The sequence below is a fragment of the Actinia tenebrosa genome, unplaced genomic scaffold (genome assembly GCF_029948245.1).
Source record: "Actinia tenebrosa isolate PJP-AT-01 unplaced genomic scaffold, QUT_ActTen_1.0 PGA_scaffold15__27_contigs__length_11533743, whole genome shotgun sequence".
In the NCBI taxonomy this organism is placed as follows: domain Eukaryota; kingdom Metazoa; phylum Cnidaria; class Anthozoa; order Actiniaria; family Actiniidae; genus Actinia; species Actinia tenebrosa.
In genome coordinates, this window is record NW_028292575.1 from 5,401,020 (window position 1) to 5,419,113 (window position 18,094).

At 35.3% G+C, this 18,094-nt stretch overlaps 5 protein-coding genes across 8 annotated transcripts; 3 read left to right on the forward strand and 2 right to left on the reverse strand.

Moving 5' to 3' along the window:
* Positions 1 to 16: 16 nt before the first annotated feature.
* LOC116297117 (uncharacterized) lies at positions 17 to 2,543 on the forward strand. The gene is made up of 8 exons (XM_031705279.1): positions 17 to 88; positions 191 to 225; positions 573 to 647; positions 1,013 to 1,104; positions 1,436 to 1,580; positions 1,926 to 2,111; positions 2,220 to 2,266; positions 2,404 to 2,543. Exons 1-8 carry the CDS (start codon positions 22 to 24, stop codon positions 2,441 to 2,443), a joined length of 687 nt encoding a protein of 228 aa, XP_031561139.1. The 5' UTR covers positions 17 to 21; the 3' UTR covers positions 2,444 to 2,543.
* On the forward strand, positions 2,492 to 7,254 carry LOC116297114 (F-box only protein 4). Of its 3 annotated transcripts, XM_089030440.1 has the most exons (7): positions 2,492 to 3,026; positions 3,506 to 3,717; positions 4,040 to 4,284; positions 4,812 to 4,890; positions 5,553 to 5,755; positions 6,142 to 6,308; positions 7,115 to 7,254. In XM_089030440.1, exons 1-7 carry the CDS (start codon positions 2,796 to 2,798, stop codon positions 7,187 to 7,189), a joined length of 1,212 nt encoding a protein of 403 aa, XP_088886566.1. In that variant the 5' UTR covers positions 2,492 to 2,795; the 3' UTR covers positions 7,190 to 7,254. The 3 variants fall into 3 exon arrangements, 2 of the variants coding, with proteins under 2 accessions (XP_088886566.1, XP_088886565.1); XR_004197197.2 differs by lacking the exon at positions 7,115 to 7,254 and having other exon boundaries at positions 5,553 to 6,069; positions 6,142 to 6,270; XM_089030439.1 differs by lacking the exon at positions 7,115 to 7,254 and having other exon boundaries at positions 6,142 to 6,395.
* LOC116297115 (delta(3,5)-Delta(2,4)-dienoyl-CoA isomerase, mitochondrial) lies at positions 6,106 to 11,077 on the reverse strand. The gene is made up of 8 exons (XM_031705278.2): positions 10,932 to 11,077; positions 10,414 to 10,618; positions 9,791 to 9,879; positions 9,368 to 9,612; positions 8,962 to 9,032; positions 8,209 to 8,280; positions 7,875 to 8,025; positions 6,106 to 7,635 (listed from the first exon to the last, which is right to left on the reverse strand). Exons 1-8 carry the CDS (start codon positions 10,969 to 10,971, stop codon positions 7,540 to 7,542), a joined length of 969 nt encoding a protein of 322 aa, XP_031561138.2. The 5' UTR covers positions 10,972 to 11,077; the 3' UTR covers positions 6,106 to 7,539.
* A 70-nt stretch (positions 11,078 to 11,147) lies between these two features.
* Positions 11,148 to 12,197, forward strand: LOC116297137 (uncharacterized). The gene has a single exon (XM_031705301.2). It carries the CDS (start codon positions 11,197 to 11,199, stop codon positions 11,848 to 11,850), a length of 654 nt encoding a protein of 217 aa, XP_031561161.1. The 5' UTR covers positions 11,148 to 11,196; the 3' UTR covers positions 11,851 to 12,197.
* On the reverse strand, positions 11,904 to 17,707 carry LOC116297134 (spermatogenesis-associated protein 6). 2 transcript variants are annotated; one of them, XM_031705298.2, is made up of 12 exons: positions 17,563 to 17,707; positions 17,275 to 17,415; positions 17,100 to 17,148; positions 16,787 to 16,834; positions 16,554 to 16,675; positions 15,982 to 16,089; positions 15,547 to 15,847; positions 14,554 to 14,915; positions 14,379 to 14,446; positions 13,814 to 13,903; positions 13,501 to 13,544; positions 13,099 to 13,229 (listed from the first exon to the last, which is right to left on the reverse strand). In XM_031705298.2, the coding sequence occupies exons 1-11, from the start codon at positions 17,608 to 17,610 to the stop codon at positions 13,529 to 13,531; spliced, it is 1,353 nt and encodes a 450-aa protein (XP_031561158.1). In that variant the 5' UTR covers positions 17,611 to 17,707; the 3' UTR covers positions 13,099 to 13,229; positions 13,501 to 13,528. The 2 variants fall into 2 exon arrangements, with proteins under 2 accessions (XP_031561157.1, XP_031561158.1); XM_031705297.2 differs by lacking the exon at positions 13,501 to 13,544 and having other exon boundaries at positions 11,904 to 13,229.
* Between the last annotated feature and the right edge of the window lie 387 nt (positions 17,708 to 18,094).

Genomic DNA, 18,094 nt, shown 5'->3' on the forward strand with positions numbered 1-18,094 from the left:
TATTGTTTATGGTTTTCCAAGATGGCGAGAAATTGCGAAAAAAAGTTTGTCGGTTTGAATCGAATATTCCTTGAAAAGCAAAGAAAAGGTACTTTATTTAATCCTCTTATGACTAGCATTAACATTTCTTTAATATAAGTTTAATGATAAAATGAAATCTTGACATAATATTAAGCTTTTTTTCCCTCAGAGGAACTAGAAAGAAATCCCAAGCGACCTTCACTAGTGAGTTCCTGATTTTTGAAAACATTAGAGAGATATTGCTTATGAATAATTAGAGGTGGAGGAGAAAGGAGGGTGGGGTGGGGAGGGTTGGGGGAGCCCTCAAACTAATAGATCTTTTTAACATGGACGTATTTAATTGTTTTCCAATTTCAGAACACGCATCAGTATCATTCTCTGTCTAATGGTTGTACATCAGATTTAAGACATATGTATATGGATACAACTCAAACAAAGAATTTTATTTTCAAGAGAATGACACAAATTTCCTTGCTGTAACCACTCTATTTGCCTTAATTTTTCACAATCATACAAAACTCCCAAATTATGTTTTGTTTTGATCTTTGCAGTATAAGTTACATTCTGCTTCTGAAGTAAAAAAATGGATTCCAAGTATCAAACGTGAGATGGATTACAACCTACAGGTAGGTATTCTTAGACGTTTGTAAAGTTGGCTCGGTTCTATGTGTATCTCTATTGGCACGCGACGACAATCTTTTGTGACTCTGTCACTCACCACCTGCACTTGAATATCTTCATGGGAGAAATGATAGGTTCACTGGAGGCTCCTCTCAGTCTGTCTTTTCTTGTCTGGGCTTCCTGTGGAGGATGTCATAGAATGCAAATAATATTATAGAAACAGGTAGCCCACCAATAGGAAAAACAGAATAGAGAACTGAGAAGTTAAATTTTTATGCATTTGATAAATATAAACAGATGATGCATGCTTGAATAGGATATATTATGTTACATCTGTTAGTATTAATAAACAGTTTCATATTGGATCTAGCAACTCTCTGGTGCAAGGCAGCATAAATACCCTGACCACAAGATACAAGAATTCCAAGAAAATGTTGAAAGGCTTGAAAAAGAATACAAAAGGTATATAACAAATGGTTTGGAGATTCTTTAGAAAGTTTCAGTAAAGGGCATTGGGCTGGGACAAAGCTGGAAGGGAAGGGCTAGGTGGTTTGTGCAATAGACCCCTTGCATTAATTTTCTAGAGGAATTGTTTTGGGGACAAAACAATAGGCCATCTTTTCTTATACAAAAAAAAAATTTTGTCCCCCAGAACCATTCCTCTCAGGACTCAAGGAGTCCAAACACATTACCACAATCAAATCCTAAAAATAATATATCCATAAACCCTGTAGTAGCCAGGGGGAAATGTATTCCCTTTTTCAACTGGAGTTTTGTTTGTTTCCTTTTCTAGTTTTGTTAAGAAAGTTTTTGAGCTTGACCCAAGTACCACAGGTATCCCATGGCAGCCAAGGGGATATGTGAGTAAAAGAAAACAAACAGGAAGCCCAAACCCTGTTGTGCCGAAGAAGATCTGTACTCCAATATTAGATAATGAAGTAAGAACATTGGCAAATATTATAAATTTAAATTATACATCATCAAACTAATTTTTCTTGGCCTCTAGCATTCCTGTTACTAGAGCCTGCACTATTGCCTTCTTCTGGCTGGCAATAGTGCAGGCTCTGTGAATGAGCTTGGGCCTCTAGAGATCAAAATGTTTTCTCTCCAAAAAAGATTAGCTTGGCAAAAAAAATATATATATATATGAAATATTGATCATTTTTCACAAAACATAAAAAACTAATACTTGGGAAATATGTTCAAATTTTGATTCCATATATTCACTTCCATTACTTCCTTCCAATTTACCTTAAAATTGATTTCTCTAAATTTCAATGTAGAATATGCATGAAGGAATGGCAGAATTGGATTGTCAATCCCATTCAGAACTAGATCAACATGTCAAGATAGATAAACAAGAAACAGCACTATCAATAAAACGACCTATGCAAACAACAGAAACGGCAGAAGCAACAACAACAGCCACAGCAGCTATATCAACAACTTCGAAGAGCCAAACTGAAAAGGTGAATAAATGGAAACTTTAGAACTTTCAAAAGAAATCTCAATTTCATATCAAGGTAAAAAAAAAAAGAATTCATATTTATTTGATGACTCCCAACATTTGCTTTCAGGATTTCAAGAAAAATGCTGGGATGAGACAAGAACTAGGAAACTCAAGGTAATCACTGTCATTTTTCTTTTTTTTTTTCTTCTTCTTCTTTTTTTCTTTTTTTTGATATCATAAATTGAGTAAAATTCTAGTAAAAATATAATGTATTTTATTTTATAATTATTTATTTTTGTTTTGTCTCTTAGTATTTTAGGATTAGATTACTCTTCATCTGATGACGACTGAATTCATACCACACTATTAATATTGAACTTTATAAAAAAGAAATCTGATGGACTTGAAGCAACGAATAATACATCGCAAAAGATCCATGCTGAAACAAGGGTTTTTCCCTGAAGCCAAAATAGAAACAAGATGACGTCATTTGCCATGTTGGCAAAATCGTCGTGTGTATAAACATGTCGATTATTATGCAAATATTATGTAGTCGTATGATATATAAAACTATAGGAAAAGACCCTACTTATTTATTACTGACCCCACGGCTTAGAGAATCTTCTCCAAAATATAAGAATTGGACTAAGATCTAGAAAACTTTTACGAGAATCCTTAGAGAAAATAGAGGAAAAGATAAATAATGAAGGACATCGATGAAGAGGCTGTTCCTTCCGTAGAGTTCAACTTCGACAACATTATTTCTGCAGCAGCATATTCCGTAAGATATATAACTAAACTAGGCCAGATTTCTTTTGAGGAGACTACTATGAGGGAATTAACCGTACAGCCATCGAAAGCAACCACGGACTACAAGAAAACCATCGTGGTACGAGAACCGTCGATGATGGAATGCCGTTTCCGAGACTTACCCGTAAGTGTGCTGAAATATGTCTTGCATCTCTAGAAGAATTTTAAAGTATTGCCTTACTAGATTGCTCTTAATTATATTAAGACTTTTTTATTTTTATTTTCGAAAGATACCCCCAGGTTTAAGATTTCAGCATATTATGAGTGTTTATGACTATACGAACGATTATTTGTTTATTTTTTCCTAATCATAAAATCCACGTCTAAAACACAAATTTTATTACCAAAGATACACAAAAGAAAAGGAAATCATTTTATTCCGTTTAGAAACTTCGCTGAAATGTTCATTTGGCATATTCAAGAGGGGTGGGGGCTGCTGTTCAGCCAGTATATAGCTTCCTTTTTTAGATTTTACTTGAATTTCTTTGCACTTATTTCTGAACTTCAAAGGGGGTGGCTAGCCACACACACACACTCCTTTCTGGATCAACCATTGAGAGCAACTTGCTAAGATGTAATTTTAATCTCCCTCTTATTATGCAGGTGAATCTCCAACTGTTGATCTTCTCTTACCTTGATGCAAGAACATTATGTAAAATAGCCCCCACTTGCAAGTACTGGAAAATGTTAAGCGAGGATAAAGTCCTGTGGGCCCAGCGCCTTTCAACAGACTTGAAAAAGTGGAAATGTATTGGTCACATGACCTATCCACCTACATACCTTGAGACTAATACAGACCTAACAACAAAAGAAATGTAAGTACTGTAAATGTGGGGGAATTATAGCCTAGGATGTATACACACAACCTCTTGCTCACCATGTTTAAGGAATTCAAGGGGCTGTGTAGTAACAGTAGTGCAATTGCCTTTAATCTTGAGATCCTTAGTCTCAATCACTGGTTTTTCTCTTCTTTTGCGGTTTTTCTCCCCCCCCCCCCCCCCCCCTTTTTTCAGTGACTTCAATTCATTTTTTCTACTACTTTCCATGGATTTCTCTGGGTTTTTTATAGGATGCCAGGGTTATTAGTGTATACACATTTATTTTGATATCTCATTTTTAATTTTTTTTCTTTCTTAGATACCTACGATGCTGTCCAAGTTGTCAATCACTATGGCAACCCAAAACCAATGCCATGAGTTCTTTTGCATCAGTATTTCTCAACAATCTTCAAAACATACCCAATCTATTCACCAAGAAGCCTTTAAAAGTAGTAATGTTTGGTCCTGGACTAGAGTCTGAAACCAAGTCCCTGACACAAACAATATTATGGGGTACAAAGTCACCATTCCAAGTAACAGGCTTATTTGCTGGAGAGTTTGAAGGTAAGGATTCCAGAAGTGCATGGTACTTACAGAAATATCTCTGAAAGTACTGAATTATATATAGACTGAGTGAAGTTTATGATACATTGTGATACAAGTTTCAAAAGAAACATTTAATGTGTTTACCTCTCCTGGGTGGACGGCTTGTTGCCTAACAGGCCTTGCTAAAGTTTAAAATGAGTTACATATTAGAGTGAATTTACTGGGCCCCTGAAGCTAAGTTGTATAATTAGTGAATTAACAGTAAAAGCAAAAATAAACATTACAACTTAAAAGTTCTATAGAGGCTTTGCACCATCACATGATGGCAGCCATGACAGGAGGCAGGAAATTGAATCTGGTCTAATCTGATCTAAGAAAGAATTCAGTTTCCCAGGGGGAAAATGCTCTCTTGTTGTGCCTCTTGTCATGGCTGCCATCATGTTATGGTGCAAAGCCTCTATAGCTAGGTGGAACATGTTTAAGTGCATGGGATAAAGGACTGATCAATAGTTTAACATAGGTTTAACATTTTGTTTTTTGTCAAGGAGTTGGGTCTGGAGTGTGCTTGAAGTTAAAGAAAAGTAAAGTAGAGTTGAATCTCATCACTTTGTATGGATCTACAAGGTTTGTTAAACATGTTAGGTCTGTTTTTTATAGATAAATTTTTATAGATTTTTCATTATCTTTTATTTTAACTTCTCTCTAGTGTCAGAGTTTGTAAGAGATTCAATGCATTGTAGAAAGCTCCTAATCCACTCATAATTTTCTACTTCACTCCTTTAATTTGTTCTATGGTATAAATCTTTTTAAGAGGAAATTTTTTTCAATAATGAGCAATACAGTAGCAAAAAGCACCAAAAACTAGACCTTCGTATGAGTTTTGATCCCAATTTTCGTTTTGGGTTAACACTCAAAACCTTTATTAAACATTACTTAGAAACTGATGTACTATGATAAAATGCCTGTTTTAAGCTCTATTTTCAATTGTACAAAGATGTTTTGTTGCATTTGTGTTAGAATGTAGCTTTGTCAGGCTTTTTTATAGAAAATGTATGGGAAATAAGCAAATGAAGGCCTAAACCTCATTTTCTATTCAAATTTTCGCTTTGGGTTAACACTTTGATTCCACTTTCATCGGTCATCTCCACTTCCAAACAAGTTAAACTTTCCGAATAACAAGATTTTAGCCTTGTACAACAGCCTTTCTTCAGGAAAATAGTTTTTGGCACTCACCACTTGAATAGGAAAAGAATTCTCTCTTAATATATATTATTTCCTTTCAATAGTGCCGAGAGAGAAAGGAATGCAAGAGAAGGGAAAGAAAGAGTTAGTAAGCTACTAGCAGAAAAAGACAACCAAGACGATGACAACCATGATGACAATGCTCAACCGTCTGCACAAGTTGAAGTTAGCCACTCTGTCAAGGAACTCTGTAAAACTGTAGATGCTTTTATTTATGTAGTTAACTCATCTACAGAGATTCGTAGAGGTAAGAACAAGAAAAGAAAGCAAGAAAAGCCACTTAAGTTCATGCTTTTTCATTTTGCCACATACTTTTACTCCACCCTTTTTACCATGCATGCAATATATCTGACCTGATAAGGGTCATGGGTGTGGCCTATGGGTGTGGCTCATGCTTTGGTAGTAAAAGTCATAAAAAGCATTGATCAAAAAAAGCTTGCCTATCATGAAAGCGCTCTATTTTGGGATTGGCTTCTGTGAGTGTGTTCAGTTGGTATACTTTCTTTCTGACGAAGGGATGGTCCAAGTCAAAGAAACTAGAAAAACTGTTCTGCTTAAGAGGTTAGGGACTCCACCTCCAAGGTACATAGGTGAACATTTTCAGTTACTGATTATATTTATTCAAATTTTCAGTGGATTCAGAAAATCAAGAACTAAATGCTGTAATGAATGTCAACTGGTCAAGACCAAGGGTACCCCTGTTAGTATTATCTTGTGTGGCTACTAAAGAATCACAATCATTGTCCTGTGCTCAAGTTGTGGAGTTACTGAACATGACACAGTTAAATAGACCTTGGCAGGTAAATACAATGCATCTAGCTTTATCATTCAGTGAGAACATTAAGTTACATGAAAACCGTGAGACGATACGTGGGGAAAACACATAATTTATGATTGGTGGTAGCATACGCTAAATCAAAATATGGCTACCAATTTGAATAAATATTGTAAACTTTAGCCTTTCATTCAAGTGAAAATGCTGTTATTTTTGCATGTGAACACAAGGCTAGTCAGTCCAGGACAACAATAATTAGTAAAATTGGTCACCATACATATTTCAATTTGCGTATGATGCACTGGCATTAACAGAGGATTCTGATATTCTGTAATAATTTATAAAGTATGGGGCTCTCTGAAAAGATAAACACTATTTTATTTGCATCGGTGAGTGTGAAAGGAGATATTGAGGTTAGCCTTATCGTGAATATCTCCTAGGATCAAATTAGAATTTAGTAGTTGGTTTTTGCAGAGGGAGGAAAGCCGGAGAACCCAGAAAACCCTCAAAGCACAGGAGAGAACCAACAAACAACTTAACTCACATACGACACTGAGCACATCAGTACTCGAACCTGGGTCGCATTGGTGAGAGGCGAGCGCTCTCATCGCTACCCCACCCATACTTCCCATAGGCAGCTGACTGTTCTGTACTACATTGATATTAATGATTCCCTACTGTTTTTGACATAAAAATAACCAGAGGTTGGAGGTGAGGTATGTGGCGATTGACAGCCAGTAGCAGCCCCTTCTATTGAATCCTCTGCATTAACCTATTTCAACTTTTGTTTTATCAATTTATTGTAATCAACTTTGTTCTTTGACCCACTAGGTAAATTCTGTGTGCGTTGAGAACTTAGATGGATTTCTGGATGGAGTTTCATGGCTAGTAAAACAAGCAACATGAAACATCAACAAGATAGATCAACAAAAATATAATGAACTTAATAAATATGCATACCTCAGCTCACTACTCCAAAATTAGAATAATTCTAAAATGCCTTAAAAACAGTGTTTTAATGATGTGCAAGTCATAATAATTTTCAAGTTTGAAAATGTTTTTTTTTCTTCTGTAGATCATATTAGCTGTAAATACATGTACAAAGATCACTAAATATAATTGTGAAATATCAACAAAATTAATATTCAGAAGATGAAAATATTATGTAAATATTTGTTATGGAATGTTAAACATATGTAAATTAAATTTTAAAAAAAACATGATTGTATTATTCTCATTACTTGTTTCTTCATGGCTTAAAGTTTAGAAAATGTGGGTTTTTCCTTGGCCATTTCTGCTTGTACAGCTTTCATGATGTCCTCTGTTTGTAGCATTGACATGTTCCATGTTGCCTAAAAACAGAGTTTCATGATTTTTTTTATTGGTTCACTAATGACTTCAAATATGAACCTTAATTAAGTGTGGTGTATGGGTGTGGGGGAGGGGTGGGTACAGTTGAAACAGTATGTTTAAGATAAAAACTTAAAGTTTTGGGGTTGGCACTTGAAAACTTAGTGGATATTCGTAGGGGGTATGCTAAAGCTCCCAGCCCCTTACCCTTCATAAATCATTAATTTTAGATACTTCTTACCATATAATTGAGCCCCTCCTCAACAGAATGATCTCTAGAGTAGTTCAGATTATGCTTTGTTCCCATCACTGCTACTGGGCTCTTACTTGCTATCTTTGACGCCATGGCTGTCGCAGCTGATATTAGGCTCTCTTTATCTGGATATATATGACTAGAAATTAAAAAAATTAATTTAATTGTAAATAATAATTCAATGTATACATAGTCTGCTTGGCAGATTTCTATGGCGACAACTTATGTTTATTGTGATTAAAATGACAGTGTGACTGCACTAACCAATGTAAACTGTGATTGACAGATCAGCATAAAATAAAAATAATATAAATAAAGATACCTGACAAGCCCTGCCTCTTTTGCTTCGTTAGCTGGTAATCTTCTTGCTGTATAGCTCAGCTCTCTAACAAGGCTGCGGTTTTGATATCGTATGTCAGTATAAGCCTTTTCATAGTTTAAGAATCGATTCCACTGCACATGCGATTTTATCCCGAATTTCTACTTTCTTTTGTCTAAACCTTCTTTTGTTCTTAATTAAACAAAAGAGGGTGAGAAATTCGGGATAAAATCGCATGCACAGTGGAATGGATTCTTAAACTATGAAAAGGCTTATTACAGGTATTTATTGATTCGTTTTATAAATTTAAATGTTCACTAATAAATATCTATTGCATAAAATATTTTGTTCTTCTACATGTAAACCTTGCTCATTAGATCTGTGTACCCAGCTATGAATCAAGTAGGATTGACCAATGATAATAATAATAAGCTTATTTGTTTACCCATGGAGCTACAATCAATATACAAATATTATTACATGTTAAGAGCCTGATATCGTTTTTTTTTTCACTCTTTTTCCATATATCATATAGCTCACTCGCTTGCGATATGATATGAAAACTCGTTAATAAAAATAATATCAAGCTCTTAATATATATATATAAATACAAAATAAAGACATATTCTCATCAATACATATAAATAGGCAAATAAACTGGTTTTCATTTAGGCCATGCTAATGAAGGCTGATGAGGAAGAAAAAATGAACTTTGTATATTTTTGCCTCATATCCTATCTCACTTATTTTTCATACCTGTCATTTCCTACGATTTTAGGTAATCTCTGCAGAGTACCCACATCAGCAGCCAACCCAATATCTACTTCCTGGGGGAATAAAGTAATAATAACTTATTTCAAAAATGTTGGTGCAACATTTGAAAACCAAGACGTAAAATGATGCAAAATGTGTACTGTATTTGTAGAAAACCCCAAACCCTTTCCAAGATTTCCAAGGAATTGTACTGGGGGACAAAAAAAATAGGCCATCTTTTGTTATGCAAAAAAATCCATCATTTTGTCCCCCAGAACATCTCCTCTTGGGACTCAGTCCAAGGGGTCTACAGTCTAATATATCTTCCCTTAGAATATTTTTCAGAAATGCTAATTGTTCAATCCTGAAAAAAATTATCAGTAATACATTCATTTTTTTTTTTCTTTACCTTAATTTGAAACCATGCATCTGATGAACAAAGTCTTATATCACAGGCACAAACCAAGTCAACCCCACCCCCAATGCATGCTGAATGAATAGCAGCTATCACAGGCTTTGGGCACTTTTCTATCACAGAGAAACTCTCTTGGTAACTAAGGATAATTTTTCGTAATTCAGCAGCTTTTCTTGCTGCATCAGCATTTTCTGGTCCAGCCTGCATGAACACACCTGCCATATCCATTAAATCCAAACCTATGGAAATATTATTACGCATCAAAATATATATAAATACATTTATTCATAAAATATAACAATCTTTGAAGAAAAAAACGTATTCTCTGGTAATTTCGCTTTAAGATAATATAACATATCATAATCGGAATGAAAAGTGCATACCCTAATAAAATAATAATAACAAATAATAACTAACCTGCTGTGAATATCTTTCCAGCCCCAGTGACTACAACCGCACGACAGTCAGAATCATTGGTAATCTTATTAAAGCACTCAACCATTTCCCTGTTGAACAATTTTCATGTGTTGATAATTTAAACTAATACCCCATTCACACCAAGGCTTAAACATGTTTTAAAGTGGTTTAACTAAACAGGTTTGGAAAACTATCTACGAACACTGCACAATATTTGGTGAAATAATGCATGTAAACTATCCTTTGTCTTGCTCTGACAATATTTTAGAAAGTTTCATTATATTGTAGGTTTCTAGTTACTCAATTTTTTTCCCAATGAAAACATAGTTTAACTAAACACGTTTAGGTGTGAATGGGGTATAAGATGCCTAGAAACATAATTATGATATTTTTGACACATATTGGCATGAAAATATAATAAAGAAAAAATATAAAGAAAATTAATAGATATTTTTTTCTTGGACATAATGTTTTCTTATTCAGACCACATTTCATTTTCTCGAGAATAAGATTCTTTGTTTGAGTTGCATCCATATTCATGTGTCTTTATATGCGCAGCCATTAATTGAACGTGGTCTGAAATGGGAAAACATTCCGCCCAAGCCAAAAAGGTCTATTATTACCTCCAGAATGCTTGGTTCATAGCGTTTCTTTTCTCTGGTCGGTTGAGCTCCACCCGGAGAACATGGTCAGCAGGTTGGGAGACAGCAAGCGTTTCGTATTTATAGGAATCTGTACTACACATTCTTGTTTTGTTGAATATAATACTGGGGACAGATGGGTAGGATTTGGACCTCAGTGCTACCAATGTTCTGTTTGACAGACCAGCTATATTATCAAATAAAGCGTAAAAACTTATAAATTACATAAAGTAAATAATAGTAATAATAATTTATTAGAATTACACAATGCAATAAATTGAACAAAGAACAACAGTAATAACAACAATAATAACAATAATGATGATGTTGATGTTGATGTAAGAAAATAAAGGCATCTTCTTGAATTAAAAAAAATTCGTTGAGTTTGCTTACTTGATATATATTTGTTTTAAAAATCAAAACAAATTAATTCTATACCAAGGAAAAATAAATCATGAAATTATAAATATTTGCGCACGACTGTTAAATAAAAAAATTACCCTTTAAGTGAATCCCTAAACGGCTGAAGATGTTGACCATAGTTTTAACGTCTAATACTTTCAGTGAAGCGTAATTTTAACAAATATTTTGAAAGTTTTGTCTCAAAACTGGTTTACTTTCCTTCACTATTGGTCGCCATCTTGTATGCAGGCCCGCGGTATCACAACCAGCGGTAAGTGTCTCGTTACCAGACCTCTACCAAGTACACGGCCACTATGGCGGACGAAGTCTAAATTTTAATATACCGTATTGGGTTTTTCTACTATGTTTGCAAGAAGCAAACTGGTCCGAATTTTAGCCTTTGGTGATAGCTTAACGCAAGGGCATACTTACCAGCTAACTCATTTTCATCCATACACGCATCGTCTCCGTCAGTTGTTACAGGAACATAAGTCAGTCAAGTTTGACGTGGATAATGCTGGTATCACTGGAGAGTTTGTACGGGACCAAATGACGAAGAGATTGCCCCTTTTACTGAGGAAAAATGGTCCCTATAATTTGATTATCATATTAGGTGGTACCAATGACCTTGGGGATTTTAACCCGGGCGAAGAAAAAGCTCTCTTCAAAGAGATAGTCAGTCTTCATGATATTGCCCACGAGCATGGGGCTAAAACATTACTGCTTACAATCCCAGAGAGTGATTACATTTTCAAAGACATGGGAGCAAATGGCACGTCTTATATCAAAGAGGATGGGGAGAAAGGAAGGATTCTGATTAACGGAATGCTGCGCGATTTTGCAAAGGAAAATGATGACGTAACGTTGTGTGATCTTGATCAGGAGCACCGTCACACCAATCTCAAGGAGGAAGAAAAAGTTAAATATTGGGATGACGGTCTGCATTACACCCCAGAAGGCTATGACAGGATGGGTGAAATAATATTCGAGAAGATAAAGCATTTGTACTGGGAGTGAATTTTTTTCAAAAAAAAATGCACACTAAAATCAAAAATAATAAACAAATAATATTTCCAAAATTTGAACGCTATTTAATTCGATTTTTATCACTCCCTTTTCAATCATCCACTCAATCATATAAAGTCTAATTGCAATTTTAAACTTTTAAAAAATTAAATAATTGTATCAATTTACAAATATAAACTCGTACAGACTCCTGTATGTATAATGGGTTGCAGAAGCTCTCTTGCTCCAGTGCTTTGAGGGTTCATTGTGGTCTCCTTCGGCACTGGAGAAAGAGGTCTCTCTGGCACCCAGGGTAACTGTCTGATGGAAAATGAAAGTAAAAAATGCTTTTACAATTACTTTGGTAATCATGTATGCAGAAAAACACCATTACCACTGTTTTCATTACCAACTAGTGCTGACTGCGATCAGTGTATAGTGTCGTAGTGAAGGGCACATTCAGGTATTTGTATGTATATAGAGATATCATGCATCACTTCAAAAAAGCATAATAATTATGGCATAATGAGGTGTTCGGTGCACTGCAGGACACCCCTGGATCTGCCCCTGCATGGAGTAAGGACACCTCCTGGTCAATTCTGGTGGCAATTAAGCAAGCTGCACAATGGGATCCTGATTGGATTGCTCTTTCTAATGACCACAAAGGGCCTTTTCATTTGACAGATTAATCCATAGCAGGGACAGATTCAAAAAACTCCTAAAGTGGAGTTGCATTGGCAGTCTTGACAAGATAGTGACTGACAATGTTATACCTAATGCATCAATGTGTGCAGGGTGTCAGGAGCCACACATTCTTTAGAAAAGAATCCCTAACAAATAACTTTGGCTCTCTGCTGATCTACTCTTTGAAGTAATATTTCAAACAAGCGAGAGAGTTCTTCCTCTGATTTCCAAACACCGAAAAGTGAGTTGAAAAAGCGAGGCGCAGCCGAGTTTTTTTAACTGACTTTGAGGTGTTTGGAAATCGAAGGAAGAACTCTCTCAAGTGTTTGAAATTACTTCTCAAACTAATGAATATTTCTTGGAGAAAATTTAAAAAAAAGTTCACGAAATTTAATGCAAATTAAGAACACATTTCCAAACCACCGTCACAGTAGTGATTTGCTTTGTTTTCTCCTCATTAAATATTCATGAGTATGAGAAAGCCTCTTCATCAACTGACTTCTAAATATAAGGTTAGGTTGTCCTTTTTTTTTTTTCTTTTTTTTTTTTTCAACGACATTAAATTTCTGAATGACTAAACCGCATTATCATACAAGTCTTCATAGACAGAACTTATAGACTCATTGAACACATCACGGTGGGTACGGCCTGTGTATAAAGCCTTTTGGTTAGACCAGTAGTTTCCTCTAGACAATGGTACCGTCACACTAGAAAAAAAAAAAAAAGAAAGAAAAATTCAGTAAAAATATTGCAACATGATCTGCAACTGATTTTATTGTATTCCGAGATTTAAAGGTTATTTTATTGAGGTTTAATACTTTATTTTTAAGCATGCAGAGTTATTATTGAGTTATTATTACCATTAATTATATTACTTAATAATTTAATGATTGCCAATATGTATACTGCAAGGCTCTTTATTTCTGTCTAAGTAGAGAAAGTTCTGCTTTTCCTATCTACAATATAAAATTTGTTCACCTTATATGAAAAGAAATGACAAGTACTTTCAGTATCGCTGTAGGCTGAAATTAGGTAAAATTAGAACTCTTTAGTTTAAAATTTTTGATGATAAACAAATGAATCTGAAATTTTTAATATAGAAGGCAAACAACTTAGTGTACAGCAAGGATGAATTTTGGTTTTTGCAGGTGATTCAATGTAAATATGGCCTCAGACCACAATGGATGTTCTGCTATTAGGTAACAACATTATTCTTATGCACTTGTTATTGTAATAATTATACATTTACAATAATACATAATAATTACTAATAATAATACATAATAATAACCTTCGATCAAGTCTAGTTCCAAGTGTTGGGTGGTCAGGATCTTCAAATGATCTGTCTAGAGACTCCATTCTTGCAGAATCAATTTCACTCCTGTGGACGCATGCAATCGACTATTCAGAAGGAGATCTCAAGAACCATATTGAGACCACATATATATGTATAGACCTTAGACCTGAATAATTAGTGGATATAAATAGACCCTTTTCGAGTTCCAAATTAGCGCTGTGTTTCTTGATTACAGACTCATTTACTCTGGCTAAGCCTCAAATCAGTGTCTAATTACTCGCAAATACCAACGGTAAAGTAAAGAATGCACAACTGCAACAATACAAACACTTTTAAACTTGATGGACCTTGACTGGAACACGTGGATATTCTTCACAAAATCAAGGCTAAGCCTGAGTAAATGAGTCTGTAATCAAGAAACACAGCGGTAATTTGGAACTTGAAAAGGGTCTATTAGCAAAATGTTGGAAGACAAAAATCCCCAGCCCCTCCCTCCACAGTCCCTGTGTTTCAATGCACAACCACTTTTTGCAAAACACATAATTGGTATATCACTTGCCTGAGTTCTTGTAAAGATAACAAACTATCATCATCTGAGTCAGACATCTCAATGTAAGATCTGTATGCCTGAAAAAAGAGATTACATCAAAAATTAGCTAGCAATATCTTTTTAAAATATAAAAATCCAGGATAACAATGTTAAACTTTAATGTTGTTTTTTTTGGTTTACTCACAGGTTTTGGTGAGTGTCTACGAATAATTCTCTCCACCCGTTCATGAATTTCATCTGGAGGGGGTACTGCTCTAAATGAATCATTTATAACTTTGGGTGTCGATGAGAACCGTAATCTTGTTCTTGGTATAGGTGCACTGTATGCTCTCTCATGATATGCTGGGCCAGTATCTCGTTCAAAATATTGCCGAGACCTAAGTATCGGTGGTTCAGAAGCTGCAGAGGAGTAAGTTGGAACAGATGTGGTTCGTCTGTGTTTACCCAAAGTAAATCTGTGCTTCAGGAAGTCCCTTCCAAACACTTTGTAGTAGGCTTGACAAACTATGCAGTCTTTGTGGGGAGTCTTACAGTCAGGGCAAGGCACTGAAATTGAAAAACATAAGCAACAAAACAAACTTGTTGTTAGCTCACATAGAGTTATTATTACATGTACCTGACAAACCAAATGGAACAACCTTGGAGGGGGAGAGGTTGGGTAGCACTTATGACCAACCCAAGTATACTTAAACAGTGTTTTATGGAAAAATCTACAATCCTGGACGAAAGTATTGGGACAGCAACATAAAATGACATGAAATTGTTCTTTTCTCCTCTCCCCCCCCCCCCCCCCCCCATAATGAATGTTGGGGCAAATGGGGCATTTGGCATGATGTGTGGTTTGACCAACATTAGGTTTGGGGGGGGGGGGGGGGAGGGAGCTTCATTGGTGAAATGACGTGTAAACATTGAAAAATAATGGATATTAAGTGACAATATTTAAAAGTTTTGCGCTGACTTTGTGTCCCAATGACTTTTGTCCAGGATTGTAAATTACATTCATTGAATAATAAAATCTAAATTACAAACACTGAATAAAAGAATCCATGGTGAGCCATAAATAATGTAAGCCAAAGCAAGTGGATTTTTTCAAAATGATCTTTACTTGGATTAAAGCCACACCTTTCAATCATGCATGATGTATAAAAAATACAATTAATATTTAAAATAAACTTACTTGGATCTCCTTCTGCAGGTAGAGGTCTCAGTCTAGATTTCTTCGAACGATGAAATTCTCTTTTTGATATTATACCCTCATCAGCTTTACCAGCCCTGAAGGGTGGTTGTCTAGTTGGGGAAGCAGATCGTGGCCTAGATCGGTTAGGTGACAATGACCTGGACCTCTTAACAACCATTCCTTTATTTTCTGGTCGTCTCGGACACTCACACACACAGTGAACTTCGTTGAAGGGTGGGCTAAAAATGTTTGGGTGGATGACAACTTCTTCCTCTGTTTCTGACTCTTCAGAATTAGACTCCTGAAGTAACAACATTAATGACATTTTATTATACAGAAATCAGTTAAACTTTGCTGTATTTAGTTGTAGAACTTTGAAACAGTTTTGTTACTTTGAGGACACACTACGGCGTAAAGTTTTAATCATAGACCCACCTCTGAGTCTTCTGAAGCATATTCATTACTTGCTTGATACGATATCCCTCGCACAGTGACTTCTTGTACAGTGGTTCTTGAAGAGAATTCTAACTTTGGATCAATACCCTGAAAGCAACATTAACCATTTCAGAAGACATAATTTAAAATATATATATAAAGTTCCATACTCTCTCTTTCCACATGCAAAGTACAAAATACTAGATGGACTCATAGTATGGGTGGCATAGTGGTTCACCACTCATCTCTCACTACTCTGGTCCAAGTTCAAGCTCTGGGCTCAGAGTGGATTATATGTAAGTTGAGTTTGTTAGATGTGTTGATCTCTCCCTTGCCACGAGGGTTTTCTTCTGATTCTCCTGTTTCCTCCCTCTGTAAAAATCGAGATGTGAGTTGAGTGTTGTATGTCGTAAATATAGAATGTAGTGGTAGTGCGTGTGGAGGATACCTCATAGAAAAGAGTGGTGGTTGTAAAATATTTATAAAGGAATTTTCTTTTTAATATGAGGGTAGTAATGAAATTGTTGGTAATACGTCTGTGTGCATTATAATCATTAGAATTTAAGTCTTACATTGAAGTTGACAGTCCTACTCAAAAGTAGATCTCTCTCGATACCACCCTTGCCTGTCAGGGTAGGGGTAGGGTACAAGAATTCTTTGGTTGTCTGTTTATACCGTCCAAGAAGCTTGCCTCCTGAAAATAAGGAGTTTCAGTCTTTAAATTATTCATAAACAATAAATTCTAAAAGTAATCTTAGCAGAATTCCAAGTTTTAACATGAAAATATCATTCCATGGGTTCATACCTCTATGATGCTCTGAGTATTGCCGTAATTCTAATACCACAAGTTGTTCTGTGAAACAGATAAAATTATAATCTTGTTAGTATAAACTTATTGTAAAATATCAGCAGATATTTTGTATAAATCATGTGAGACCAAAAACAGATCAAAATTTCATTTTTCATCTTCTAATCGTAGTTGATTATTTAGCAAAGAGTTTGCTTTAGTTAATGTTAAAGCGTGTACTCGTTAGACGTACACTAATTTTATTAATTAACTTATTGTTTACATGTAAACAAATGGGAAAAACAAATGATAATGTGAAGTTTGTTCATACCATCTAGTAACTCTACTACTTGCGACGGTTCAGACACCGATGTGAACGTCTAAGAAAAAGAAAAATACAGTTAGAGAAACTAAAAATAAAGCAAAGATTTACTTTTCAGGTTTAATAATTAATATTAGCATCGTTGTTTTCAATTAGAATTTGAAAGAACACTCGATCAACTTACTTGTTCAACGGCGAAACGCTCATTGAAGTTCATTGGAAAAGAAGCGAACACCGACTTTGTCCTATTGGTTTGACCAAACAGTTTGACGTTCAGAAAGACCATGTTTCGGTCCGTCAGGTGTAGAGTTCCAGGACATGTTACCTGTGTAAAGAAGAATGAGTATTCATAAACGATCAACAAACGAAAGAGAAAGAAAAGGAAGGTGAAACAGTTCGAAGAAATTCTAAGGAACACGCGACGCACAAAACCAAAAAAAAACGCTACTTTACAAGGGTTTTACTGTCTTACCGTGTAGAGATCTAGTTCTACGTTGCAGGTGAAAGCTTTCTGAGGCATTTTTACAGCGACTGGCGTAGAAGAATGTGTATAAAATAGAGTTGTTTTGAGTCAACAACAGCTGAGTGCTGCCAGGGACGCCATCAAACACGCGCACTCAGTTACCAGGCTATTCTCTAGAACTAACAGTAACGCCTGGGATATGTAGGATACCACAGGCATCCCAGTTACTTGATGCATGTCATTGAGAAAAGGGGATGGGATTGATGAAAAAGAGAAAGAAACAAAGGAAGGAAGAAAGGAAGAAAGAAAGAAACAAACAAAGAACTAGAGGAGAGAGAAAAGAAAAGAATGACGTGAAGAAGAAAAAAGAAGAAGCGTCTCGAAGTGAGTTAATAGAGTCACTGACAATGAAGAGGTTAAACAGTTTTACAGCTGTTCGCCGCTAATGTGAAGCAAATTGATTGTTTTCGATTTCTTTAAGACTTTCCCAGCTGGCCGGCTACATGTATTTTATGTTGTTTTCGTTATCATTAATCATTCA